The sequence below is a fragment of the Epinephelus fuscoguttatus genome, linkage group LG22 (genome assembly GCF_011397635.1).
Source record: "Epinephelus fuscoguttatus linkage group LG22, E.fuscoguttatus.final_Chr_v1".
In the NCBI taxonomy this organism is placed as follows: Eukaryota; Metazoa; Chordata; class Actinopteri; order Perciformes; family Serranidae; genus Epinephelus; species Epinephelus fuscoguttatus.
In genome coordinates, this window is record NC_064773.1 from 2,474,893 (window position 1) to 2,502,188 (window position 27,296).

The 27,296-nt window shown below is 45.3% G+C and overlaps 1 protein-coding gene across 2 annotated transcripts; it reads right to left on the reverse strand.

The window, feature by feature from the left end:
- On the reverse strand, nucleotides 1-26,525 carry cand1 (cullin-associated and neddylation-dissociated 1). 2 transcript variants are annotated; one of them, XR_007448473.1, is made up of 27 exons: nucleotides 26,200-26,525; nucleotides 14,316-14,391; nucleotides 14,124-14,191; nucleotides 13,882-14,036; nucleotides 13,599-13,722; nucleotides 12,642-12,729; nucleotides 12,373-12,541; nucleotides 12,168-12,273; nucleotides 11,945-12,090; nucleotides 11,621-11,772; nucleotides 9,613-9,753; nucleotides 9,158-9,299; nucleotides 8,382-8,590; nucleotides 8,129-8,297; nucleotides 7,950-8,039; nucleotides 7,112-7,265; nucleotides 6,771-7,008; nucleotides 6,485-6,673; nucleotides 6,210-6,353; nucleotides 5,812-5,947; nucleotides 5,555-5,731; nucleotides 4,829-4,924; nucleotides 4,538-4,707; nucleotides 4,273-4,437; nucleotides 1,835-1,942; nucleotides 489-1,270; nucleotides 1-388 (listed from the first exon to the last, which is right to left on the reverse strand). XR_007448473.1 is itself a non-coding variant. In XM_049567440.1 (26 exons), exons 1-26 carry the CDS (start codon nucleotides 26,265-26,267, stop codon nucleotides 1,046-1,048), a joined length of 3,705 nt encoding a protein of 1,234 aa, XP_049423397.1. In that variant the 5' UTR covers nucleotides 26,268-26,525; the 3' UTR covers nucleotides 1-1,045. The 2 variants fall into 2 exon arrangements, 1 of the variants encoding a protein (XP_049423397.1); XM_049567440.1 differs by having other exon boundaries at nucleotides 1-1,270.
- Nucleotides 26,526-27,296: the final 771 nt, after the last annotated feature.

Below are 27,296 nucleotides of genomic sequence, written 5' to 3' on the forward strand. Positions count from 1 at the left end.
TGAAGGCAGGCAGAAATGGACCTTTTTTATTTTTCTTGGGCGATAAACAACAGTGGATTGTCCTGACCAGACCGGACTGAACCGGATCGAACCAGACTGGATCCAGTTTCACCAGAACAAACCAGAGAACAGCACAGTTAATGAAACCAGTCCTGACCACCAGACTGAACCGGCTGGAACCAGTTTGTGTGTGTGTGTGTGTGTGTGTGGGGGGGGGGGGGGCGACTGACTGACTGGAACAACAAACAGAACGATCAGAACATTGTTACTTTGTGTTACACACTGCGTTACCATGGCAACAGCCGGTCCAATCAGGCCTGGTCAGGTTGGACCTGGTCCAATGAGCTCTCCTCTTCCCTTCAGAGGAGCGAAGGGAGCGAGGGCGGGTCTATTGAATCAGGGGAAAACAAAGAAGCTGATTGGTCCACAAACAGTAAAACCCCGCCCACCCATCATCACCCCCCCCAAGCATCCTATTGGTTACCTACATCATTCGCAAAAAAAACAGAGCGAGCCCTTCTCCCATTGGTCACCACAGCCTCAGGCAATTCAGGCCGTTTCCCCATTGGTCAGTTTTGATAACACGCCAACTGTCAGTCACTCAGCAGCGGCCAATCAGGTTACAGTACCTGTGGAACTTTCTGGAATAACGAAAAGAAAAAAAAAGTCAAACAAAAAGAGAAGAATGATGATGAACAGAGAGGCCAGCCAATCAGATGAGCTCTCTAGGAAAAACAAACAGGAAGTGGGAGGAGCTTCCAAGCCTCAAATGGATTTTTTTTTTTTTTGTTCTTTGTTTTTGTCCTTTTTGTCCGTGTGTGTTCGCCGTACATCAGTCTCCGTCCTTTCTTTTCCAACAGCTGATTTCAGTGCAATGCATCATGGAACGATCGATCGCTAAGAGAGGGTGTGACACTACGAGTGTGTGTGTATGTGTATGTGTGTGTCTGTGTCCTGTTGTCATGGAAACATGCTGCGGGGTTAGCGCTCCAGCAGCTGGGGGTGGTGCCGTGTTGCATCGTGGGGAATCTGTCTGTCCGTCTCTTTAGCTGGTGTCCATGGACTCCATGTTGGCGGAGCTGGAGTCCCTCTGGATGGAGTCGAAGATGGCCGCCAGCTCCTGATTGGACGAGATCTGGGACTGGAACTCCGACATCAGCGGCGACTTCTCCGCCTCGGGGATCGTCAGCAGTGCCACGACGGCTCGCATCGCCGACCTCTTCAGCTCATCCTGCTTCTCGAACTCCTGCTTCACCGAGTTCGCCTTCACCTGCGGAGAGGAGACGCTTTTACTCGACTGACCACAAATTTATTATTTTTTATTTTCATGTTTAGTCTGCTGAAATCGTTGAGGTTGTTACCGGACAGGAACGAGTTAATTCACATGGAAATGGCCGTGGAAGAACTCAGATCTAGGGACGAGTGTGATTAGACGTGTAACCCATTAAACATCCACCCCCTCGCTAGTCGGCACCAGAAATATTAGCTGTTTAAACCAATTTGTGTTTTATTCATGTACAATGCCGCTTAAATGTCATGCAGCTATCCGCCACTAGTGGGTGCTACAGAGGCGTCAGACAGCAGTCCAGGCAGTTCAGGAGGTTTCAGGCTGGATCTGTAAATCTCTCACATGACCTGATAATCTGGACAAAACATCGGCATCGAACGTCTCAGACCAGACTGTCTGGAGGGTGAAGAGGAGATAACTCAAAGCTCTGCAGTCTGAGCGCAGCTTTACAACTGTTTCACAGGCTGGGTGGTTCCACTCCACGACTGACATGTGATACTGGTGCAGCATGTGTGTGAAGCGTGTAGTGTGTGTGTGTGTGTGTACCTTGGTGGTGCAGGTGGCTCTCAGCGGTTCCACCAGTCTGTCCAGTCTCTGCAGGACAGCACTGGGACACAGAGACGACAGCCGGGCCAGCATCAGGAACGTCAGCATCTGAAAACAACAGGATGTTAACACTTACAGGGGAAACACGGCCGCTGTCAGAGTGCATACATGTCGTTCACACGGTCTAAGACGGTCCAAAAACATAAGTCTCTCTTTGAGATAAAACAAAGTTAAAGACACTGGCGGTTCATTTCTGCCACCTGACAGACAGAACAATTCATTAATGAATCCAGACACTAACCAATAGATGAAACAATAATGAACCAATCAGCCCTGATGCTCTGCAACAGCCAGTCTGTGCTCTGACAGATGTTTGTATTGATTCAAAGTGCTGAATCCATCTTTCCTCCATTATAATCAATACTTCTGAAACTGGAAGGACTCAGGTCTCAGTGAAGCAGCAGCAGAGCTGCACTGCTCTGAACTTGTGTTCTGAAAGCAAACTGAACACGTTTGGGTGAAATAAAACAAAGGAAATTAAAGTTTAACTTTTAATAGACAAAACAATTCAATAAAGAAAATAATCAATAGATTAATCAATAATGAAAAGACTCTGAATACGTTCTGAACACTGGTCTTTGTTTTGATGACATTTGTGTCAACTGAAAATTCCTCATATTTAAAATCAGTCAAAAGGCCCGACATCAGTAATGCTGCTCCCACGACTAGAAATAGTTGTGTTGTGTCTTGTCGTGGTGTGTCGTCGTATCGCAGCGTGTCGTGGTGTATCGTGCGTGGTGTTGTGCTGTGGTGTGGTGTAGTGTGGTGTGTCTTGTCGTGTCGTGGTGTGTCGTGCGTGGTGTGGTGTTGTGTTGTGTTGTGTTGTGTTGTGTTGTGTTGTGTTGTGGTGTAGTGTGGTGTGTCTTGTCGTGTCGTGGTGTGTCATGTCATGTCATGTTGTGTCGTGTTGTGGTGTGTCGTGTTGTATCATGTCGTGTCGTGGTTTGTCGTGTCGTGTCGTGGTGTGGAGTGTCGTGTCATGTAGTGTCGTGTCATGGTGTGTCCTGTCGTGTCGTGGTGTGGAGTGTCGTGTCGTGTAGTGTCGTGTCATGGTGTGTCCTGTCGTGTCGTGTCGTGTCTGTCATGTCGTGGTGTGTCGTCGTATCGCAGCGTGTCGTGGTGTATCGTGCGTGGTGTTGTGTTGTGGTGTGGTGTGTCGTCGTATCGCAGCGTGTCGTGGTGTATCGTGCGTGGTGTTGTGCTGTGGTGTGGTGTAGTGTGGTGTGTCTTGTCGTGTCGTGGTGTGTCGTGGTGTGTCATGTCATGTCGTGTTGTGTCGTGTTGTGGTGTGTCGTGTCATGTCGTGTTGTGTCGTGTTGTGGTGTGTCGTGTTGTGGTGTGTCATGTCATGTCGTGTTGTGTCGTGTTGTGGTGTGTCATGTCATGTCGTGTTGTGTCGTGTTGTGGTGTGTCGTGTTGTGGTGTGTCGTGTTGTATCATGTCGTGTTGTGGTTTGTTGTGTCGTGTCGTGGTGTGGAGTGTCGTGTCATGTAGTGTCGTGTCATGGTGTGTCCTGTCGTGTCGTGTCGTGTCTGTCATGTCGTGGTGTGTCGTGTCGTGTGGTGGTGTGTCGTGTCATGTGGTGGTGTGTCATGTGGTGGTGTGTGGTGTGGTGGTGTGTCATGTCATGTCATGGTGTGTCGTGTCGTGGTGTCGTGTCGTGTGGTGGTGTGTCGTGTGGTGTTATGTCGTGTCATGGTGTGTCGTGTCGTGGTGTGTTGTGGTGTGTGTCGTGTCGTGGTGTGTCATGTCATGTCGTGTCGTGGTTTGTCATGTCGTGGTGTGTCATGTCGTGGTGTGTCGTGTCATGGTGTGTCGTGTCGTGGTGTGTCATGTCATGTCATGGTGTGTCGTGTCATGGTGTGTCCTGTCGTGGTGTGTTGTGGTGTGTCGTGTCATGTCGTGTCATGGTTTGTCATGTCGTGGTGTGTCGTGTCGTGTGTCGTGTGGTGGTGTGTCGTGTCATGTCATGGTGTGTCGTGTCATGGTGTGTCGTGTCGTGGTGTGTTGTGGTGTGTCGTGTCATATCGTGTCGTGGTGTGTCGTGTCGTGGTGTGTTGTGGTGTGTCGTGTCATGTCGTGTCGTGGTTTGTCATGTCGTGGTGTGTCGTGTCATGGTGTGTCCTGTCGTGGTGTGTCGTGTCATGTCGTGTCGTGGTTTGTCATGTCGTGGTGTGTCGTGTCATGGTGTGTCGTGTCGTGGTGTGTCATGTCATGTCGTGGTGTGTCGTGTCTGGCATGTCGTGGTGTGTCGTGTCTGGCATGTCGTGGTGTGTCGTGTCGTGTCGTGTCGTGGAGTGTCTTAGTGTGTCGTGTTGTGTCTGTCGTGGTGTGTCATGGGGTGGCGTGTCGTGTGTTGTGTCGTGGTGCAGTGAGACCTTGATGTCGTAGTGGTCCTTGAGGCCGTCCTCTACGTGGTTGAGGAAGGTGAAGATGTCGAGTCGGTCCAGGCAGCTGTCCAGCAGAGTGTACATGCACTCGAACGCAGCCTTCCTCAAGTCCAACCCGTCATCCACTGTGTGTTTGAACGGACCCATCTCCACCTGCGCACACACACACACACACACACAGGGTCACACATGTGCCGATCAAAACAGAACCAACATCTGGACCTGCTGACGTGTCTCGGTGACGTGTTCGGACCTCTCTGATCAGCTCCTTCCTGACTTTGGTCTCGTTGTACAGCTGTGGTAAAACTGAGTCCAGCAGCTCTCGGATCAGACTGGGTTTGTTGTGGGCCGCAGAGTTAAACGTTACCAAGGCAACACGACGCACGTTCAGGTCCGGGTCCTCCAGCGTCTTCAGGAAATCACCTGAGGAGAATCAGTGATTCAGAGATCAGAGCTGCACCCTGAATCAAATAATCGCTAAACCGATTAAAATGTTCCTGATTAACTGATCACTTGGTGAGAGATCAATAAAATAAATGTTCACCTATGCAGTTCTTCAGCAGCGGGTCGATGGGCTGTGGCTGGTCGGAGATGGTGAACTTTACCGCCGTTACCACGGAGCTCCGGGCGTACGATGAACCTTCATATAAACACACACACACACACACACACAATCAGTAATCAATGAATCAATATGTGACATCAATCATCAGATGACAGCGTCAGCAGCTGTTTCATCTACAACTACTGGTTTATTCTGACCCTGTACACCAATGAGATTCAGGCTGAGGAGACAGAGACAGTCTGATTGGCTCAGAGGAGTAGAGGGGCGGGGCTTAGCATCATGTTAAATAATCCTATTGGTCGGAGGTTTTTTTCACTACAGCTAAAGATTCACTGTTTAACAATCAATAGGGTTTATTGATCGATCAGCTGGTGATAAACGGCCTTTGATCATCTGACAACACACAGGAGGATCATGGTTATTGATTATTCATTCAATAAGTGATCAAATCAATACATTAAAAAAAATGAATCTTTCATGATCAATTAGTTTGGTGCCGATATAAAGATTAACAGATACTTATTGATCTTGTAAATCGTGTTAATTCCTGAGAGAGGTTATCTTATTATTGATCACCTGACAGCAGGCTTTATTGGTACCTGATCAGAGTATTGATTACCTGATAGCAGGCTTTATTGGTACCTGATCAGAGTATTGATTACCTGATAGCAGGGTTTATTGGTACCTGATCAGAGTATTGATTACCTGACAGCAGGTATCCTTTGAGGCGGGGCAGCAGGGTTTCGGGGTCAATGAGCGTCAGTTTGCCGAGACACTCGGCCACCACGTTCCTGGTTCCTTCCTCCTGACACTCGCAGTGTTTGAGCAGCAGAGACCAAACTGACTCCACGTACGGCTTCAGTCCGGACACCGACGCCGAACCTGCACACAGACACACACACGTTACAGCCAAAGACACACACACTGATTTATCCACAAAGTATCTGAGCTGCTCTTCTCACTGATGATCTCTTTGAGCGAGTGCAGCAGCAGGTACTGTCTCTTAGAGGAGGAGATCTCCTGCAGGACGAAGGGCAGGTACTCTGGAAGATTCCCCACGGCGATACTGCCGAGCGCATAGGAGGCCGCTGACTTCACCTGAGGCGGAGAGAGGCGTGTTAATGTCGACCAACACGTAACTAAACTAGGACTTGGTAGCAATTGTCGTGATTCCTTCTGTTGTGGCACAAAACCCCTCGAGGCTGAAGTCACCTCAGCAATTATTCATCCATAATTTGTTTGGTAAATAAAATATGATTTTCACAGTCCTAAATCGCACAGTGACGTCTCTGATACAAACTTTTAATGTGAAAAGTCCAGGATGTGAAAGGCACTTCCTGGTCAGACAGGCGGGTGTTACCTCTTCACTGGAGGAGGAGAAAGCGTCCAGGATGACTGTCTTCAGCTCTGGTTGGCTGCTCAGGTCCACATGGTGTCCCACCTCGCCCAATGAGAGCAGAGCGAGCAGTCTGATGGAGTCTGTGGAGCGGCTGTTCTTCACGTCCTGTCAGTCAGGGACAACAAACAAAAACTTTATTTAAACCTGCTCTAGGAAAAAAAAAAAGATTATTCCGATTATTAAACAGTTGCAGATGAATTTTCTGCTCGTCGAATCGTTACAGCTCTAAAGTTCACCTGGATGAACTGTCCGACCACAGCAGGTCCCTCGTTGGGACAGGCTCGGGTCAGAGCGGCGACACACTTGGCGATGGAGCAGTAGGCCTGTTTGTGAGGCAGAGCGGCGCTCTGGGAGTAAACGGGACCCGTCAGCATCCTCAGCAGGTCCATGTAACCAAGACCAGGAGTCTCTGTGGCCACCAGAGCCTGAACACACACACACACACACACACACACACACATTAAAGTCTCAGGCTGTTTTCATCAACAGGTCCGTCTGTTCTGACACACTGTGACTCTGTACCTGGTAGAAGTCCAGCATGGCGGCGAGCGCTCCGCCCTGCAGCAGGGGGGATCGAACCAGTGCGATGAGCTGCTGCAGGATGTTCCCTCCGCTCAGCTGACCCAGTGAGGACGGGTGAGTCACCGCCAGCGTGGACAGGAAGCTCAGCGCCATCTGTGACACGTGCATGTCGCTCTCCGAGATGAGAGGAGGCAGCTCAGCCAGCACGGCGTCCACCATGACGGGCGTCACCGCAGAGCTGAAGCACAGACACATTCACATGGTGTTACTGACAGAGGGGAGTGGGCGGAGCTGACGGCTCTGAGTGACAAGTGTGCGACATGTGTGTGTGTGTGTGTCACCTGTAGTTTCTGAGCAGGATGTCCAGAGCAGCCAGCGTGCAGAGCTTCAGGGCTCGCTGGTTCTTGCGGAGGAAGGAGGCGAGGATGGGAACGGCGTCGGGGAGGACCGGCCTCAGGTCGATTTTCAGCGGAGAGCCGGCGATCAATGTCAGAGCTGCAAAACAAACACAATCAGGACTGCGGTAGAAAATAACTCCACTTCAAACTCTTCATGACAGAAAACCTCTGGAGAGTCTAATTTAAGACAGTCTTTTTATTTTTATATCCATGAATCAGCGTTTCACATTCCTGCCGCCACAATTAAAAATAAAAGGCTGTGTCATCAACAATGTTTATTAAAACTCACTTTGACGTAACAGTCGACACCTGCTGTGTCTTCACTCACAGCTACAACCCTCACTGTACAATAAAACACACACACACACACACACTGCCTCTGTTCATACTGCTCATTTATATTTAATATTATTTATCGACGTGTTGTGAGATCTGAACATAAAGCACACAGACGTGTCGCACAGTTTTATCCAGATAGGACCTGAGGTGAGTTTCAGAGGCAGCATGATTGTACACAAATTAGATTTTAAAGACACAAATCAGCCTGAGGTGGTGCATGAGTTGTGTGAAAAATAAATGGCTACCCCGCGGCTTCATGTATCTGCTTTACAGAACGCACAGAGACGAGAGAACAAGGGAAGACTGGAGGGAAAGAACAGAGAGAACTGAAGCCTCTGGAGCCGAACACAAACACACAGACGGTGCCGTTTCATAACGCTGCAGAGACATCAGAGCCGCCGGAAAACTACCAAAAGGCTGCTGAGATCAGGGCGGGGCTTACCTTTCACCGTCGTGAGTCTGGTGATCTCATTCTTGAGGCGCTCTAAGAAGATCAGCAACGTTCCAGGAAGTTCAGCGGGCAGCCGGTCACCTACACAACCACACGGGAACGTGAGAACGTGAGTCATAAAAACAGGAAGCTGCGTCATCACAGCGATGTGACGGGCAGACGGTGGTTACCTAGGTTGCAGATGATCTGTCCCATGCAGGAGATGGCTCGTTCTTTCACTTCCTGGTCGATGTCAGCGGCTTTCAGGCGTTTGATTGTACAGGTGAACAGGTCGTTGATGTAGGGGGAGGGGTCGAAGCTGTCTGAGCCCTCTGATTGGTTGTCCAGAGGTCGGATCACCTGGAGGGGAGGAACAGGAGTAGAATCAGCTGCTTCACATAAAGAGGCTAAAGAGGTTACGGAGGTTGCAGGTTCGACTCCCACCTTGACGAGCTGCTGAGTGACGAGCAGAGCCTCGGAGGTGATCTTGTAAAAGGGGTCTCCCACGCACGCCACCACGGGCGGGACGAGGGCGGGGACGTGAGCGTGGAAGGCGTGAGCGGGGTGTGTGACCATGATGACGTGGAGGCAGGCCAAGGCGTCGATTTTTAGGTTGGAGCTGCTCGACTTATCGTTCAGAGAGAAGATGATACCTGAAACACAAAGATACTGCCGTTACTGATACGACAGCTTTGAAATGACCTCTGTGTCAAAGGGACAGCCGGCAGAACGGGATGTGACATTTTGATGACGTTTTATATGTGCGACCCAACGCTGGGAGATTTAAAAAGCAGCTAGAAGCAGTTAGCAGCTAACTCAAAGAACAACAGCGACCAAATATGTCCACAAATTGGGAAAACAATGAGGTCCAGGAGCTGATTACCCTCCGAGCAGAGCACGAGATCAGCCGCCACATAACAGGGACGCTAAATGATTGTTATTGACATGTGATGTCATTGTTGTTTGATGCGTACGGTATATGTCACACAAGAGGCCAAAGCTGTTGTGTTACATGTCACGCTTCTTGTTTCCAGGATGCTGACATGCCGTCTGAAATCACACACTGATGCTCTTATTTCAACTGATTTCTATAATTCACGAGGACAGAATCCAAAATATTGTCACCTCTGGTTTGGCAGGAACCAGTCGGCTCAGAGCTGAGAGGCACAGACAAGATAGTAGTCGTAGTACTTGTACTTCTAATGGCTGTGAAGCATTACCTGGTATTAGTACTGGAATGTGGGAGGTCAGGGCTCCTGGGAGGACGTTCACCAGCTCAGTCAACATGTTGAAACAACACTGACGAGTTTTGACACTTTTCTCCTTCAGCTGCTTGTGAAGAGCTTTCACTATCATGGGGACCTGCGCAGGGCGAGACACATGAGCACAGTGAGCGAGAGAGGAGACCACCGCCACCACCACCACATGCTCTCTGTGGCCGACGGTGCCGGATGCTGCTGAGGGTTTCCTGTCACCATGACAACAGGAAATAGCCAACTGAAAACAACAGTGACATCTGCTGCACAAAGACAACACTGCAAGAAACTTCAGTCTGACTCAAAGAGAAATACTGCTCTGAATAATTTAGGGCTCCAGAGATTATTTTTATGAACAATTAATCTGACAAAGTGTCTGAAAATCTTCCCAAATCCAAGTGGACGTCTTCAAACATCACCTGGCTCTGCAGCATGGTGAGCGGCGTGTCTCCCTGCTCCATGGCGTCTGGATCAGCCAACCAGCTCTGAGCCGGTCGGGTCTGTTTAAGCAGCGACAGGTAGGCGTGGAAAACATCCGCCTTCACGTTCTCCTCCCTCTCCTACACACACACACACACACACACACACACACACACACACACACACACACAGGCAGCTCCAGTCAGATTAAAGTGTATGGATTACATACGCCAGAGGAGTCGGGAAAAAACCCAAATGCATCAGGATACAATTTTATTTATTTGAACAGACCGTTAAACAGGTGTCACAGACAGACAGACAGAATCCTCCCGCTGGAGACTGAGGGAACATTTTGTCCTCAAGCAACTCTGGGGAAACTGTTTTCATTATAAAAAAAATCAGGAACATTGCAAACACTTCTTTATATTCGTATTCATTATCAATACACCACAGTAATATAAATAACCAGCACCAATTCATCAGTCAGTGAGAATGTGTGTGTGGGCGGGGCATAAGCACACAGCAGCGACCCATCGTCTGACACCGGCACACCGTGAGGACAGAAACACAGGGCTCTGTGGGGACGGAGCACCTGCTGCAGCAAGCCAACACACCGTCTGTGGTGATTTTGACTTGACCAGCGGACTTCACTACAAGCTGATTGGCTGGTGAAACAGGTGACGTGCTTTAAAACCAGCCGCCAGCAATTTGATCAGCGTCAGTGTCAGGTGACACCATCAGTCAGCTTGAGTCGAGCTCAGACCGGCCAGTTCACACCGCTGACACTTTTCTCTGCAACGTTCTAAAACGGTTTCATCTCGTCACAAATCTTTGGTCTGAACTGGACTTAAAGGTGCAGACACATCAAAACGACATCAAAGAGCTAGCGGCGATGAAAGCCAACTGGTGCGTCGTCTACGTCGCCTCACGTCGCCCTGTGTCAGTTGCATTTGAACACGCTACACGGACTACATCCGACGGCCAAGTAGCACGTACGTTCTGCGCCTGCGTGAGAGAGAGCGGAGTGAGAGAGTGGTACATCCTGTCAGCCGAGGGGTTTCCTATCTGTGCAGCCGAGCACCGCAGCACCTCCACGGACTATTACATCCAGACGGTCCCGGTGTTTCCTCCGCAGGCTCCACTTCACTCAGCTGCCCGATAAACCCGCTGCTTCTTCCCACTTTAACCTGAATAACAAACCAGGGCTCGGTGCTCCGGTTGGATCCAAACGGAGAGCCGGGGCTAGCTCAGAGACTAGCGGAGGCTAAGTGTCAAACATCAGGCAGCATAATTTACTGACGCTGTAATAAACATCACAGTCCTCTACACTGAAGTTCTGACGTCAGTAACCGTAGTTACGGGATGGAACTTTAGTTGTATGAGTGTGAGAACTGCAAGGAAAGGAGGAAGGTGTGAAAAGTGACCAGATCCTCATAGTTTATAAATATGACAGTGACGATACAAACATTTCATACACCAGACGTATGTGAAGCAGAGCTGCTGACGCATTAGATGCTTCATATGAGTCAGACGTCCACTGTGAGTAGAGACTTCAGTCTGCAGTGTCATTCATACAGAGAGCTGTACAGTAACGCTCCACTTCACGATTAAAGAAAGTTTGGTTTGTTTCCTCTTCATCGTGATGACTGACACGTCTGGGCGATGCCACCGAATACGTTTCTACATACAGTGATGCAACGCTGACACACTGACTCGTCCTCTACACCGCTGATTCCGCTGTTCTACACAACTCAGCTGACGGGGAAACTGCAGGTAGGTCGTCCAGCTCCAGAGTTTCATTTGCACTCGCCACAGTGCGACTGACTCACACCTTGTTGGGCTAATATCAGCACATGATACTCACAGTGTAAGGCTACGAGTTTCTGGGTAGAAATTGCGCTTGTGAACTTTTAATCTACATTATGTGCAACAATCTACATATCGTGCAGAGAGAGGAGAGGAGGTAATGAAGGAGGTGATGAAGCAGTGAGCAGAGTGTGACGGTACCTTGAAGCGACAGACAAGTGCAGGAGAGACGGAACGATAAAACTCTGGCAGCATCTCATGACGAGTTGAAACGACAGCGTCCAGACACTTGGCGGCCGCCCGTCGGACCTTCCAGCTCATGTCGTCGTCATCGCTGTACTCATCGTCGCTGCCTGGACACACAGAGAGACCGGCTGTCATCACCCAACGTCACAGGGTGGAGAACTACAACCTGAAGACTGTTTTTTAAAGTTCAAGATCCCGAGAACATATTCAATCGATCAGCTCCTCACTGTGCGTGTTGGATGAAACTTTAGTCACACACAGCTTCTTATAAGTCAGTACCTTGGTAGTCTTCGTCGTTCTGCTCAGCGTCCATGGCGTTGTCATCCTCGTCTTCATCGTCAAAGTTGTAGTTAGGGTCGTAGGTCAGGTAGCGCAGGCAGATGGAGATGACCGTGGGAACGTGGGGGTAAACTTCTTTAGGACACCTGAAGCAGCAAATACAAGTTAAAGCAAGAACAATGAGTGTAAAAAGGTGCGTTAGCAGTGTTACTGCGTGTGTTACCTCCTGACGAAGGACTCAAAGGCCTGGATGCAGTACTCTCTGAGCTCGTCATCGTCAACGTTACAAAACTTCACTACCAGAGGAATGATCTTCTCCAGATACTCGCCTAAAAGAAACAGACAGCAGATCAGAGACAGTTTGTAAAAAGACATCCTGGATTAAATACTTTTAATGTGCAGATATATTTTGGTCTCGTCGGACTCACCGATCCTGTGTCCCGCCTGTCTGCTGATGGCGGCCGTGCACTGGATGTACGTCCTGGTGGTCGACATGTTGTCGTTCCTCCCCAGCTCGGTCAGAAGGTGCTCGATCAGATCGATGAAGACCAGGTTCCCACAGGACATGACCAGGTGACCCAGAGCCATGATGGTCCTCTGAAACAGGCACACAACAACACAGGAACATGACGACATGAAGGAGATACACACTGGCTCCTGAAGTGATGGAGGGCAGCGAGACGAAGGGGAGCTGTACCTTTCTGACAGCCAGTCTGGGGGAGGTGAGCTGAGGGAGCAGACAGCTGAGGATGGAGGGATGGAAATTCACCAGCAGACCTCCCTGTCTGCAGAGAGACACACAGGAGGAACGTTAACTGTAGTCCATTTGATTCAACACAAAACTACATGAACCACATCATCACATGGAGCAGAGCTGCGGCTTAATACACGTTTTATTATATAGAGTCAGACTCAACAACACCACCATCATCAGTGTAAACTCTAGGGCTGTAAATAGATATTAACTTTTGATTTCATCCTTTGAAATCACCGAGCTTCTGACTACCTACGCTCCAAGTCATGACCTGAGAGCCTCAAACCTGCCCTCACTAGTCGTCCCTCGGTTAAGGCTGGTAACTGAATGTCACCAGGCTTTTGCCATCGACGCCCTGAGGCTCTGGAGTTCTCTGCCGGAGGAAGAACAGGCCTGCTAGCACATTTCTCATTTTGAAATCATTGCTTTAAACATACTTTTATGGGAAAGCTTTCCCTTTTAATGCCTGATTTGTACTTTTTATTATTATCATTATTAATGTGCAGCAGTACTTCAAAGACGACACGGTGAAGCTTACCGTTAGCCTGCAGCTGCATTATGAGACACAGCGGCCACTGTCGGAGTCGCAGATGACAGAGAAAATAACTGACCTAAGAAATTCTCCTGTTTCATTGAAATCAGTGGCGGGGCAACATTTTACCTTCCCCTAAGTTATGAGTACAACGAACATGTTGACAGGAAAAACTCCGCTACACATGGGCACCATACGCCACCAAATACAGCAGGATATATTTGACTCTCTTGTTGAATCTGTGTTTAACGGTTTGTGCAGCTGACGGTGAAATAAGTTACTGTAGTTTATTACAATTCAAATACATTATTTAAATGTGACCATGTGGTCTTAGTGTGGCACAATTAAATAACAGACAGGAAGTGTACCTGCAGAGCATGTCAGCCATGATGTCGAGCGCCTCCAGCTGGACAGACACGTCTTCCTGTTTGGCGATGGCGCTCGTCAGTCGGCCTGTTATCTTCTTACAAACACTGGCTGCCAGAGCAGAGCCTGAAAGACACAGTCAGGTGTTCATCATCCAGGAATTTGTCTTTTTTAACTCTAAACCAACTCTAAACTAACGAGGTGACAACATCAGTATCACTAACGACCACCGGAGGCGAGCTGTAATATTCTAACAGTAACAGGTAGTATTTGTTGTGTTTGTACCACTGGAGGCAGGCGGTAACTCTCCGATGACAGTTTTGAGTCCGATGGAGGAAATGTCTCGGAGCTGTTCTTTGTCCGACAGCATGTTGGTGCACAGAGTGTCCACGATCGTCTCCACCTGGTACTCCTTCACCTTACTGACCAGGGGCCCCAGGCTGAAGAAAACAAACGCACCCACAGTTAACGAGACGCACAGTGAGGCGGGAACACAAATTTATATAAATACAAAACTGTGTTTTCACCATTTGACGGCCAGATTCTGAACCTCTCCGTTCTTGTCTTCCAACAGTTTGAGGATCATCCTCACCACCTGTCAACCAATACATCAATCAATCAATCAATCAATCAATACCAAAACTCACTGAGACAACCTGACTGGTTGTTAACAAAGAGTCAAAACTTTTAAAAACTGGTTTGAACCAGTATGAACTGACCTTCCTCTCGCTGTCGTCGTCCAGTTTGATTGAATCTTTTTGTAGCTCCGTCATCAGGTCGTTAGTGGCCATAAACCTGGAGAGAGAAACAGAAATTAATTACTCGATCAAATAATTCATCAAACTTGACTTTGTTAATCATGAACGGAGAACCCAGCTTAACGTGAGCGACTGTAGACCATGTGTAATTAATCACAGGTGCAGGACTTAAATTAACAGGTGCAGCTTTGACTAAAGGTGCGGACACACCAAACCGACATCAAAGAACTAGTGGTGACGAAAGCCAACTGTTGCGTCGTCTACGTCGCCTCACGTCGCCCTGTGTCAGTTGCATTTGAACACACTACACGGACTACATCCGACGGCCAAGTAGCACGTACGTTCTGCGCCTGCGTGAGAGAGAGCGGAGTGAGAGTGGTACATCCTGTCAGCCGAGGGGTTTCCTATCTGTGCAGCCGAGCACCGCAGCACCTCCACGGACTATTACATCCAGACGGTCCCGGTGTTTCCTCCGCAGGCTCCACTTCACTCAGCTGCCCGATAAACCTGCTGCTTCTTCCCACTTTAACCTGAATAACAAACCAGGGCTCGGTGCTCCGGTTGGATCCAAACGGAGAGCCGGGGCTAGCTCAGAGACTAGCGGAGGCTAACTGGCTGTGCTTCCCTCCGGTCATGCTGCGGCTAACGCTCTGCTAGCCGCTCCCAGCTAGCTCCGGTTTGTTATTCAGGTTAAAGTGGGAAGAAGCAGCGGGTCTGTGGGGCAGCTGAGTGAAGTGGAGCCTGAGGAGGAAGCACCGGTTAGCCCCGGTTTCACTACAGGCAGATTCACTCGCTACAGGGGCGAGGAAATAAAACCCAAACAGCCAATCAGAGTGAGCTCTCTCACCGACAAGCTCCGCCGCCGATTCAACATGCTCAATCAGCCAAAACAGCGGCCGCCGCCGAAGTGCCGATGGCGCGGGACACACTGCAAAAACTAGGCCGACAGACGCACACCGACAGCCCGACTTTGGTCGACAGCCGACCGTCGGCTTGGTGTGTCAGGGCCTTTAGACTAGGGCCATTATAGCCATTAGAGAATAATGTTAACACTTATATTTTCATCACTAATAAAATGCAGGGAATATGTTGTTTTACTTAGAAATGATGTCCTTGTGTTACTTTTTGCACTATAACCTACCTCTGTTAAATTGGCAGTAACAAGAAGAACTCTGGTACTGTGAACATACATGTGAATGTCTTAATTCATACAGACTTTGCATGATTATTTTATTTCCCAGAGGTTTACTGCCTTTTTGCACATCATGTTTTTGATTTATTTTGTGCTCAAATTGTTCATATGCTGCTTGTTCCACACAATTTCTGATAATAAAAGTATTTGAAAAAAGTAAAATGTTCTTCCTTCAATTTATTTATATCTTTGTAACAAGTGTTTGAACTATATTTAAGACATCAAAAGCAGGTATTTCGGGGGGTTTTAAATTGAAAAACGTAAAAATTTAATCGGCCGATGTATTGGTTAGCGGATTTTTTGATTCCGTATCAGAATTGGCATCAGCCCCCCAAAAAATCCATATCGGTCGGGCCCTACTTTAGACATAATGACGGGTAACTGGTTGGTTCTGGTACTGAGCTTTACAGGTGCGGGCAGGTGTAGGTTTCTTAAACATGGACCACTGCAGGACTCTGATGTGTTTCTTGTGTATTTCTATCATTAAATTTGGGGGCATGACGTCCACCAGGAAGCACTGCACACAACGTTTAGCAAAGCACAATGTAAAGAAAGAAGTGGACTCAGTGACAGTGTGAACAAAACTACATCATTGTTGACGAGAGGGGAAACAATATTAAATGTCCTGAAAAGGAATTTAGTTTCCTCTGTTCAGCTGAAGATGAAGCTTTTCTGTTCTGTGCATCAACAAATCTGGAAGAAGATTTCAGGAAGCTAAGAAATAAAATCCTTCAGCCACCTTCAGGTCTTTGATGCTGCTGTTCTCCTCTTTGACAACACTTTACAGGACGCTGCCATCTTGTTTAGGTTTTGGCCGCGCAGAGAAGAACAATTAAAACGTGTAGTGACGATAACGCAACATACAATTAATAAATGAAATCATACAGCAGCTATCGACTGATGCATTTGATTAGTGGAGCCTCTTGGACACAGTCTGAGAGCCTAAAATATGACTCCGCTTACTCCAGCTACGTTTATGCTATTAGCTTTCAGTGAACCAACATATTAAGTGTTTCGTGCCCACATACTGACCTCCACCTAAAGAGCGTTTACACACAGGGTCAGAGAGACTTTTGTCCACAGGACGGTGAAGCTTATGTTAAAGATGACATTTAATCTGTTTCAGATCACCTGCAGGATGATGATATTAACGTCTTGATCAAATATTTTGCTGCAGCTCTGAGACGTTTAATAAAGAGTCATATCCTCTGAGACCGCGTTCAACCCAGTGTTTGTATTTTCCTCCGCTGCCTGCACACACTCAAATTAGAGAAGTAATTTGGACGTGTTTGACAGCTGAAAGATGGTGTGAATTCAGCAGCGGGGACGCATCACCTAAAAGGAGAGTGTAATTATCTCTCCTGCCGAGTATCTGCAGTATTAAAGCACTCAGATCAGGACTGAAGCGACTCTCTTCTTCTACAGGGTCAGCAGCGACGGGAGCGAAACACTGACAAGTCTCACAATTTCACGGATATCTCGTACTGAGAGTGCTGCTGTCACATGTGATGAAACTGATTAGTTGTGCTGCCAACGGTGGTTGTGATCGTCCTCGAGAAGCTTTTCACAAGAGGCTGCTTGGCTCTGAATTTTATCTGTTAAACGGTTGCGAGGGACTAAATCGTCTGATCCTTTACCTCCGCTTTAATACTCATTTCTATATTCACATGAGGAACACGCTGACACCGAGGCCAGGCGAGGAGCGATGGGGGGAATATTGATGAGGCTGTTTTCTAATATCAGAATACAACACACTAACTCAATACTTAGAGCCCAGTTGCTCCATTGTGGTTCGACAGGGATCGAGGGTCAGACAATATTCTCCTCTGTCTCGAGACGATGTGAGGATGTCGACGAAATGGAAGAGTTATTATTGACGGACAGAAGAAAAATATCAATATAACAGCTGAATGCAAACTTGTCAGTAGCAGTGATATCACTGTTGATTATTTTCTCAACTAAGTGATTGGTTGTTTGGTCTGTAACATGTCAGAAAATGATGAAAAATGTCGAGTCTTGTTTCCCACAGCCCAACATGACGTCCTCTAATGTCTTGTTTTGTCCACAACCCAAAGATATTGAGTTTACTGTCACAGAGGAAGAAAGAAACCAGAAGATATTCACATTTAAAGGGATACCTCGCTGATTTTCAACCAGCTTTGTATCAAAACATTGTGGGTAGTATGTGATAAATGAACTGTGTAACCTTCCCTCCACCTCGCCCTTCTTCGCTGGCTCTCGGGCTGTTCCTCCAACTACAGCCTGTACTTTCACATTCTTGTATCGCGAGCCACCGCGGACACAAAGCGCATAGGCGTGGATCAAGAGACAGACCCGCTGTCTTTCTTAAGCCTTCTTAAAAATCCGATCTAACAGTAAAACTAGACGGAGCTGATCAAATAAAAATCAAGATTACGTTACTGTGTTGCTTTATAAACATATTTTAGTGCCCTGTTTAACTGTAATAACGAGAGTTTGTGAACAGGAAGTGGGCGCCATATTGTTTCCTGCACAGCAAAAACGGAGGCTGAAAAAAATTAGATTGTTGCTGTGTTGTCGATTTCTCACCTACAATGTTTTTAGAAACATATTTTAGGTTACTGTTTCTCGCCAGCCAGCCGCCATTTCTTTAAACGAAGGTGTTCGCCTTATGCTGTGATCCATTTATGCTGCTACGAGCGGTGAGACTCAAGAAGATGTCGTAAAATGTCGTAACTTCCTGTTTAAATTGGAGATATGCGTCCCCTTTTGCGTCTGTACCATTTACGACCTAAACAAAAATAGATGCCTCCAAGAAAGCAGTTGTTGCTATAGTAGCGGAGCTTTTATTATTAGCAACACTGCTAGCTACTTTCACCAACACCAACGGATAAACACATACAAGACATTCCACGTACAACAACACATCATAAAGCACTCCCATGAGGCATTATAATGTGTACGAGTTACTAAAATGACGACTCAAATTTGCTCAATAGTAAAAATAATAGTAAAGAGCAGAGCCACTTACGGTAAATATGGAGCGCAGCCATCTTTGCTTTCGTCAGTCTTTCAAAACTTGTAGTTGTCTGAGTTTGTACGACGACTGCTACTAGTAGAACCGCCTCAAAGAGGCGTGTCATGTTGTGTCGCTGCATAATTTTGCGCAGCTTCCTGTCTTTCCTACCGTCTTACTAGCGGTAAGATCTATATGGAACGCACCATTACTTCACCCACCAGAGGGAGTGTTTATAGGTCTGATGCAGTGCAGTGCATTCTGGTAGTTGTAGGTTTTTCTCCCTCTTGAGCAAAAGCATCAATTTTCGAAAGTATTTGCATCTTTCTGCTGCAGAGACATCCTAGTTTAATTAAACAGCCGTCTTTCCAGCAGTGAAACACTTCTTCAAGAAGCTGGAATCACAGAATTTAGATTTTTCCTTTCTTAAAAAATTACTCAAATTGATTATTTGATCATGAGATTAGTTGGCAATCAAATAAATAGTTAAGTACTAATTGATTAATGATAGCAGCTCATAATGTGGCCAGAGAATATTTGGCATTGATGCTTAATAGATTACTTTAAGTGATAGTTAATTCGTTGATCGCTTCAGGTCTATCTCCAAAACAAACTAAAGCCTAGATTTAGACTTAAGACTAGTGTTGTCATGAGAACCGATACTTCGGTACCAAGTCGATGCCAACATGCAAAAAATACGTCGGTACCTGTTTGTTTTCGGTACCGTAAGTACCGGATACAACTTTGCCCTCAGCAGGCCGTGTCGATTCCTTTTGGAACTGACGGAGGCAGGACACGTGTTTCAGTTGGTGCCGAGGACTAGCGCCGAAGAAAAATGCCTATTCTCCATCGTCTTTGCTAGTGCTAGAGCTTAGATCGGGCCCAAAAACTCCAGGCTGACTCCACCTGAGCACGTGCATGTTCTGTCCGAGCCCGGCCTGTTCCTTTAACTGTAATTATGAGCCCGGTTTAAATGCGACATTTTTTTTTTTTTTAAGGATACGAACATGGACATTGAAGGCTGACTCTCATCTTTCCCTCCATGGCAAGCCTTCATCACGTGCCTCTTAAGTGTCGAGGTCCCTGTCTTTTTGCTGTCATAAACCAGCATCGTGCTGCACTTGCTACACTCGACGAAGCCGACACACACTTTGTCACCGTCAATCACTCATGTGCGCGGCCAGTGGCACCGTCAAGGGGGGGAAATTAAGGTCAGGTCAGGTCTGGTCTCGGGCAGAGAATCTAAGCTCTAATAAGTGCTGCTGGAGCCACAACACCTCGGCCTGTCCAAAAGTCAGGAAGTCAGAGTCGTGTGTGGAGATATTTTGCATTTGAGGCAGATGAAAGCGTTGTAATTGTAAACTTGCAAAAACCAGTGTGCAAACGGTGCCTCCGAAGTTTCCAGACCAAAGGAGGAAACACTTCAAACCTGGCTACACACTTAAAAGACAGACACTCTGACTTGTTTAAAGAATTCAAGGTGAGTGAGTTTCTGTTTTTTGTTTTTAATCGCAGAATCGAATGAGTATCGAGAATCGTGGAAATTCTCTGGTATTGAAATTCTCTGGTATCGTGACAAGCCTAGTCTGCACCAAACAATCTATAAAGTCATATTAAAACGAATATCAAAATCTTTGTCGACTAATTTTCTGTCACTTGATTAATCGCTTCAATACCCATATGTATATTACTCACTGACATCAACTGATATTGATAAACCAGACTAACCTGATCTATATTCAATAACAGAGAGCAGAAAGAAGGTAAAACCACACAACACATTTCTTTAACCCGTCGCCATACAAACACACCAGATAAATCACAGCTGGTACACTGACATCATCATCATCATCATCATCACATCAGTAGAGTGTCACCATGTATATTTACTCAAGTACTGTGCTTAGGTACATTTGGATGTACTTGTACTTTACTTAAGTATTTTCTTCTCGTGCCACTTCATACTTTCACTCCACCACATCTCAGAGAGACATACTGTTCTTCTTACTGCTCTACGTTTGTCTTCAGTGACTTTGCAAATGAAGATTTTTGCACATGAAACTTTTTTTTAATGAAGCTATTAGTCCATTAATCAATTAGTGGATTGACAGGAAGTTAATGTGAAACTGTTTTGATGGTTGAAGTCGTAATAACTGTAATTAGAGCTGCCTGCATTAACATGTTAATTGCGATGCGATTAGGGTGTGAAAATAACACATTATTTTTTGTTAATAGAGTTAATTGCGTGCTGCTATTTTGTCTCTTCGACACACCCTCACTTGTAGCCAAGCTGCCACAGCCGTGATGGAAAATAAATCACCACTGTGCTCTTGGACGCCTCCTTTCACTTCAAAAAACTCCCAGATGCAGCGTGGGAAATTAACTTTTTTGTCCCTCTGCCACTGCGGTTGGTGGTTTACAAAATCTACAAGCCACTCAAAAAATTACCACAGCTTTTTGGCTGGTGAATGAAGCAAATCTAGCAGGTGCAGCTAATCAGACTGATATCAGCGGGCAACCACATCGCCAGAGGCGGCAAAGCACTATTCTGTAGTGTGGGAATCGCCACAGACCTGTGGATGAAAGTTGTTAACTACAGCACTTTCTAAATGGGTGGAGACTGACTGCAGAGGAGTCAACACTCGGGTCTAAGGGACGTCCTCAGGTTGGCATGTAGTGACCAGTCATGTCTTACCATCAGGGGGAACAAAGTATGACCAGCACCTCTGAAGTTGCATTGATTTGATTCCTCACCAAAACACTCGGGTAAGAATTGCTTCACCTCGTTAATATGGACGTCAAAACTGCTTTAAAATGCAAAGAAATGGAATTTCAAATGTGCGCTAAAAATGTGATTAATCCCAATTAACTTCTGAAATTCAGCGATGAATTGTGATTTTCAGAAACTGTCACGTGACAGCCCTATTCTAATATGTTAGTAATAATGTAATGAATACTAATTGCTGACTAACTGTGATAGACTGTGTTACCTTCTCCAGTCTGGCGCTCCGAACCACAGCTGGGAGACACTGGTTTTCTGTAGATTATCTTTACAGCTTGGCTCGTTGCTGTAACTAGCTCTAGGAGTCCAGACCAACTCTGCTTGAAGAATGAGGATGCAGAACTGACATCCGTGCACAAGCACATTTATTTCTCCTCTACAGCAGGAAAACATAACATAACGCAGGGCCTTCTCACAAAGACTATGCTGTAACTGGAGCTAAACACTGTAAACAGACTGCAACCACCTGCAGCATGAACAGTAATAGTTTCACAGTGCGTTCCCGTCCGTACACTCTATACGCTGCTTCACACAGCCACTGTCTTAAAGTGAAGGCCGGGCCGGTAACAACTGTGAATGTGACAAGAAATGGTGTGAGACCGGGTTTGGCAACAAGTCAGTAGCCTACAAGCTCCGTTCTGTTAAACGCTGCGTTGGTTAAATGGCCCGTTTGCTTGGTATTCGGATAACTGGGGCTTTACTGGTATAATGCAATAGCACCACCCAGCGGTGAAACTCGTGTACACGAAAAAAATTACCCACTCTAAACGAGAGAGAGAGAGAGAGAGAGAGAGAGAGAGAGAGAGAGTAGGTGTGTTCGAAACCGTCCACTCACTCACTATTCCCTATTTCGTGTTTACTATATAGTGCACTACATGGGGAACGACTGAATGAGATTTCGGACACTAACTGAAATTTTCTGAACGCTGTTGCATCAGTAGCTGCGCCGCATACTCCTGTGACGCAAGTGGACGTGTCGAGCATCATGTAAACAAACCGGGCGCCTTGAGGATGATCGAACTATATGGTGGTTGTACTTTTTGTCAATAAATTGTTGAAATGTCAATGGTGTGGACGTTTGGTTTTGTCAGCTATGGTTGTGTGTCTGCATTGTGAGCTGTAATAGCCCACGATAGTGCACGAGCTACAAGCTACCTGGCTCATGCGAGTTAAGTGGCTATTGTTAGCTCGTGAGCTAATGTTACCAGCTAGCATCCTATTTCATTTTTCTTTTCTTTTTGTGTATTAAAATAATGGTTCCGGTGATTGTTTGGATGCTGCTGACCCAAGTCCTGCTCCTCAGGCAAAGACGGAGGCGAAGGCAAACATATCTTAAGCGTTTAAGGCGCCTTTTGTTGATTCGCCAACATCAACTGGTAATTATCCTAAAAAAATCTAAGCTAACATGCTAGCTGATATAAGCAAACTATGGGCTTGTTGCGCCTTTCTTCTTCTCTTCTGGCAAAAGACAACCGCACTGCATTGTGGTATACGGGAGTAAAATGTAGGGTACATCGTTTGTTCACTCACATTTGCTGTGCATTGTGGGTATTTTATAGTCCACCATATAGTGAATGAAATTAACCGCGGAGAATTCGAAACAACGCTACAAAATGGCGAACACACTATATAGTGCACTATATCCGTGATAGGGAACGATTTCGAACACAGCTAGTGTGTGAGAGAGAGAATGTGTCTTCGCCAGCCAGAAAATTAAGCTATCCAGACTGAAAGTCTTATTTATTTTTGAAGAGTGCACTTTATTTCCCTGGAAAATGTGAGTGTTTCCATTTGTAAATAAAAGATGGTGGAAGTAAATATTTTGTTTGCTTGATTTAATTGATATTATTTTTAGCCACTGACTGAGAAAAAAATCTATCCTGTATGGGAAAAAAGCATTGATAATCACTGTAATCTCAGCACCCTGAATCAATAATCAAATTGAATTATGAGGTACCTTAGATGGCCCCTAGTTAATAGTTCAAACTGAGCTCTGCCTCAACTCCAGCTCCAACAGTAAAATCCTGGTTTTACATTAATGCACGAGTCAGAGTCATCTAATGAGATCAGATATAACTGTATACAAAGAGGATTTTTTTTTATTATATAAATCATAAACATGGAAAACACAAATTCAACTTTTGGTAGCTACTAAAATAACAAAACTAACTGCTTGTTCAGTCAGCTGGATACACGCTGTTGCAATAACAATGAGGCCAGGGTATGAAATTAACAAAATATTTTGGGGGCAGTTTTGGCCCCCACGGTCTAAAAAATGGGGGCATTTTCAAAATGTCTGGGGGCCATCAAAAAACTGTAATTATGTTCTAACAATAAGCACATGAAAAGCAAAACCAACTAAGACAGTGTCTTCACTCTTCAGTAGAAACCACTATAAATGAAACAAATAATGGGTTACATAAAGTTATGGTTGCACAATATCACTCAGATTTCCTATAATTCAGCCAGTTTAAATGTGATGATTTAACCATTAATCTACTGATAGCAGTACTAATGTTTCACCACATTACAGTTACTTTTACTGTTAAAAAGGCCAAATTACTATAAATTCCTTAGATGCAATCCTGGAAGTAGATTAATTTAAAATTTAACATTCATTCTACCTTAATTTTTCATTAATTTGTCATTGTGTCGACACAGATCACCCAAGAAATGGTTAATTTATACTTATGGTACAGCAAAGCCCCCTCCCCTTCTGTCAGATTACTCTCACGTAATCAGTGCAATCTTGTTGATTATGTCTGGAAAATGAGTTGTAGACGTGACGGTAAATTAATTTAATGAAAATAAAATTATACTTTAATGTTGGATTGTAATGCTGTTAAAAATATAAATACATATAGTTGTTTGGAAAAATTGGGGGCAATTTTGGCCCCCGGAACATGGCTTTTGGGGGCATTCTTGGATAAATTGCGGGCCAAATGGCCCGTGGCCCTTGCTAATTTCTGACACTGAATGAGGTGAGGTAAACAGACTGAGCACTGTCAGCATCTGTTTTATGTAATGAGCCAAAGTTTTCCTTTGGGGACATCATTTACAGTTGACAAAAAGGTAATAAAGCGTAATATATGTTGGTGTAACACTCAGCATATCGCAAACATTTCATATCTGTATAATATCGGTATAAAATAACCCCGCAGGCACTGAACGTCAATATGTTATTATGATATGATTTAAGTTGGACTGAAAATCAGGTCCACCTTCTTTACAGCACAGTGCTGTGATGTGTGTGTGCAGCAGCATCGTGTCACGACACTAGGGCTGCAACGATGTCAGATTTTATACGGTATGATAAGTGTCGCAGTCTCACAGTATTACACAACTTTAATCATCAGTCTGAATGACCTTTAAAGGAAGGGTTACTTTTGGTTGAATAAACGATTTATTATTACTATAACTGAGACTTTAAACCATTTTTTTTAAAATGGAAGTTTGTGTAAAAATTCTCCTCTTTGACAATAACTAATATAAACGGGAGATTCTCCGACCAGCTGCAGTTTTATTTTCAATATCGTAGCTACACACGGGCACCAAGTATTGATTATTTTAATTATATAAATATTTAACACTGCAGATACTAATGAAACTTTTGGTAGCCTACCAGAATAATAACATCTTATTTTTTCAGTTCCCTGGGTGCATTTAATGCAATAAAAATGACTGTAGTGAGATGAACAGACTGAAAACTTTATCTTAGTATGTGAAACAGTTGCTGACAAAGTTTTCCTTCAGGGATGTATTTTATCGCAGTATTCAGCATGTCACAGCACAATCGCAGTGTTATTATATCGTGACTCAGGTGTAGTGATAGCATCGTATCGTGGGGCTTCTGGTGATTCACAACACTTTTGTGTGTGTTGACATTTTGATATTTTGCAGACGAATTCTGCATCAGCCTGATGTCGGCATGAGATGTTTCCGTTTTGGTTTCTTAAATACACAACGTAAGACCAACAAAACTGTGACATCATCAGTTGTCACTGCTCTACATCAAACTGATGTTGGGATCACCTGACGTCACAACCTAAAGTCAACCAAACATGAGCGTGTGAGCATGTTGGTGTGCAGCTGAGAGTTGTATCTGACCTATAATGGTGATAAGATCATATCAGGGGCCTCACACCTTCAACAGTCACAGGGGTCAGTTTATAACTACATCACACTAACACACTGTCACTGCAGGGACGTTCTGATGCAGTACTTGTACTTGTAACGGAGTACTCTCACTGAGTGCCATCAGTACTTTATTGAACTCTTCCTTCACCGCTGCATCCCAGTCTGTTTACATGATCTTACCTGAGACACCAATGCTACCACCACACCCCCAGAGCATCAGAGCTAGTTAGCCCACACGACACACCAACGTACCACCACCACTGGTCTGCTCCTCACTCTAACTGGGACCAGTTAGCTCCCATGCTAACTGCTCACTTGAATCCACAGACACGCACCGTTGAGAATTCACACACAAAACGATAGCTGACATCACGCTAGCTTGCGGTATGACAGAAGTTAGTGTGCTAGCCGGCTAACAGGCAAGCTAACTGCTAACTGGCGCTGTTAACCTGCGAGTCAGTTGTCAGGTTAGCATCACTTGCACCGTGTTAGCTTGCTAACCAGCTAACACCGCTGTAGTTGGAGAGGTTGTCAAATCAAACGCTAACGAACACTGTTAGCTAACTAGCTGGCTAGCGATGTGACGATGATCAGACAGGTGGCAGGCTAGCTGTTAGCATGACAGCCCGCAGGCCTGGCTGAGCAGCCGTTAGCTCCGTGTCTAACATGTAGGAAGGAGCGGACTGAGGTCATAACGTGAGCCCCGCAGACAGGTCTCTGTGCCGGGGTGTGAGTTTACCTGAAATCCTTGTCGCTGGAGGTCATTTTCTCCAGCAGGTTGGAGATGTGGTACGAGGCGCTCGCCATGTCGGGTGCTGTTAGCTGTTAGCCTCCTGCTAGCGCTCAGTGTGTGAGAGACTGTCCGTGTGTCTGTCTGTGTCTCTGGCAGTCTGTCTCACGGTGCTGGTCGTCAGGTTCCTGGAGGTAAAGTGTGTGTGTGTATGTGTGTGTGTGTGTGTGTGTGTGTCTGCTGCTGCTGCCGCCTTTCTCTCTTGCTACAGCGACTGTCGCATCCCGGGGCGCGGAGTTTGGTTTGTTTGAATGAGGCTCCCGTTCTCTCTGCAGAGGGGCGGGGTTAGCAGGGTGGACGCTGCGGGGTCGAAGGTCAGAGTCGGAGAGTTTTTTTCACACGCTTTTTTTTAATCTCTATTATTATTATTTTTTTTTTTATTATTATTATTATTATTATTATTGTTGTTGTTGTTGTTGTTGTTGTTATTATTATTATTATTATTATTATTATTATTATTATTACATGTTTTGATTATTTTCCTTTCCTAAATCATGTTTGTTTGTTGTTTTTAAATCTCTGACATTATAATTATTCTAATTATAATCTATTTATTTGTTTATTGATTTATTTATTAGATGTATTGGGCAGGGAACAAAAAAAGATATTTTACAAAACATTAGTTTAAAAACAATTCCCGTTTTTAATTATTTTCCTTAATCTTTTTTATTATTATTATAATTTAATAATAATATAATATAATATATAATATAATTATATAATCCCCATTGGAATTTACTAAAATAATTACAATAATAATTATTATTTAATTATTTATATGTCAAGGAACAAAAATTAAGGATTAATTTAAAAAAAAAACAATTGTCTCAATTTTTTCTATTTTTTTTTTCTTGAATCATGTTTTTGTTATTATTGTTTTGTGTTTTTTTTATTATTTATTTGTTTATTTTTTTAATCTCCAACAAACTGGCTGGTTTCCTATATTAACTCTATATTACAAAACATAATAACAATATTAATAATAATAATAATTATAATAATATACTTATTATTATTATTATTATTATTATTATTATATGTTTTTT

What these genes read in the sequence shown, in the direction of transcription:
- cand1 (XM_049567440.1), bottom strand. Translation starts at nt 26,267, where the DNA reads ATGGCGAGCGCCTCGTACCACATCTCCAACCTGCTGGAGAAAATGACC. An exon ending in ACAGGCGGGACACAGGATCG is followed by an intron (nt 12,274 to 12,372) that starts GTGAGTCCGACG and finishes TGTTTCTTTTAG; the next exon opens with GCGAGTATCTGGAGAAGATC. An exon ending in ACAGATCATCTGCAACCTAG is followed by an intron (nt 8,040 to 8,128) that starts GTAACCACCGTC and finishes GTGGTTGTGTAG; the next exon opens with GTGACCGGCTGCCCGCTGAA.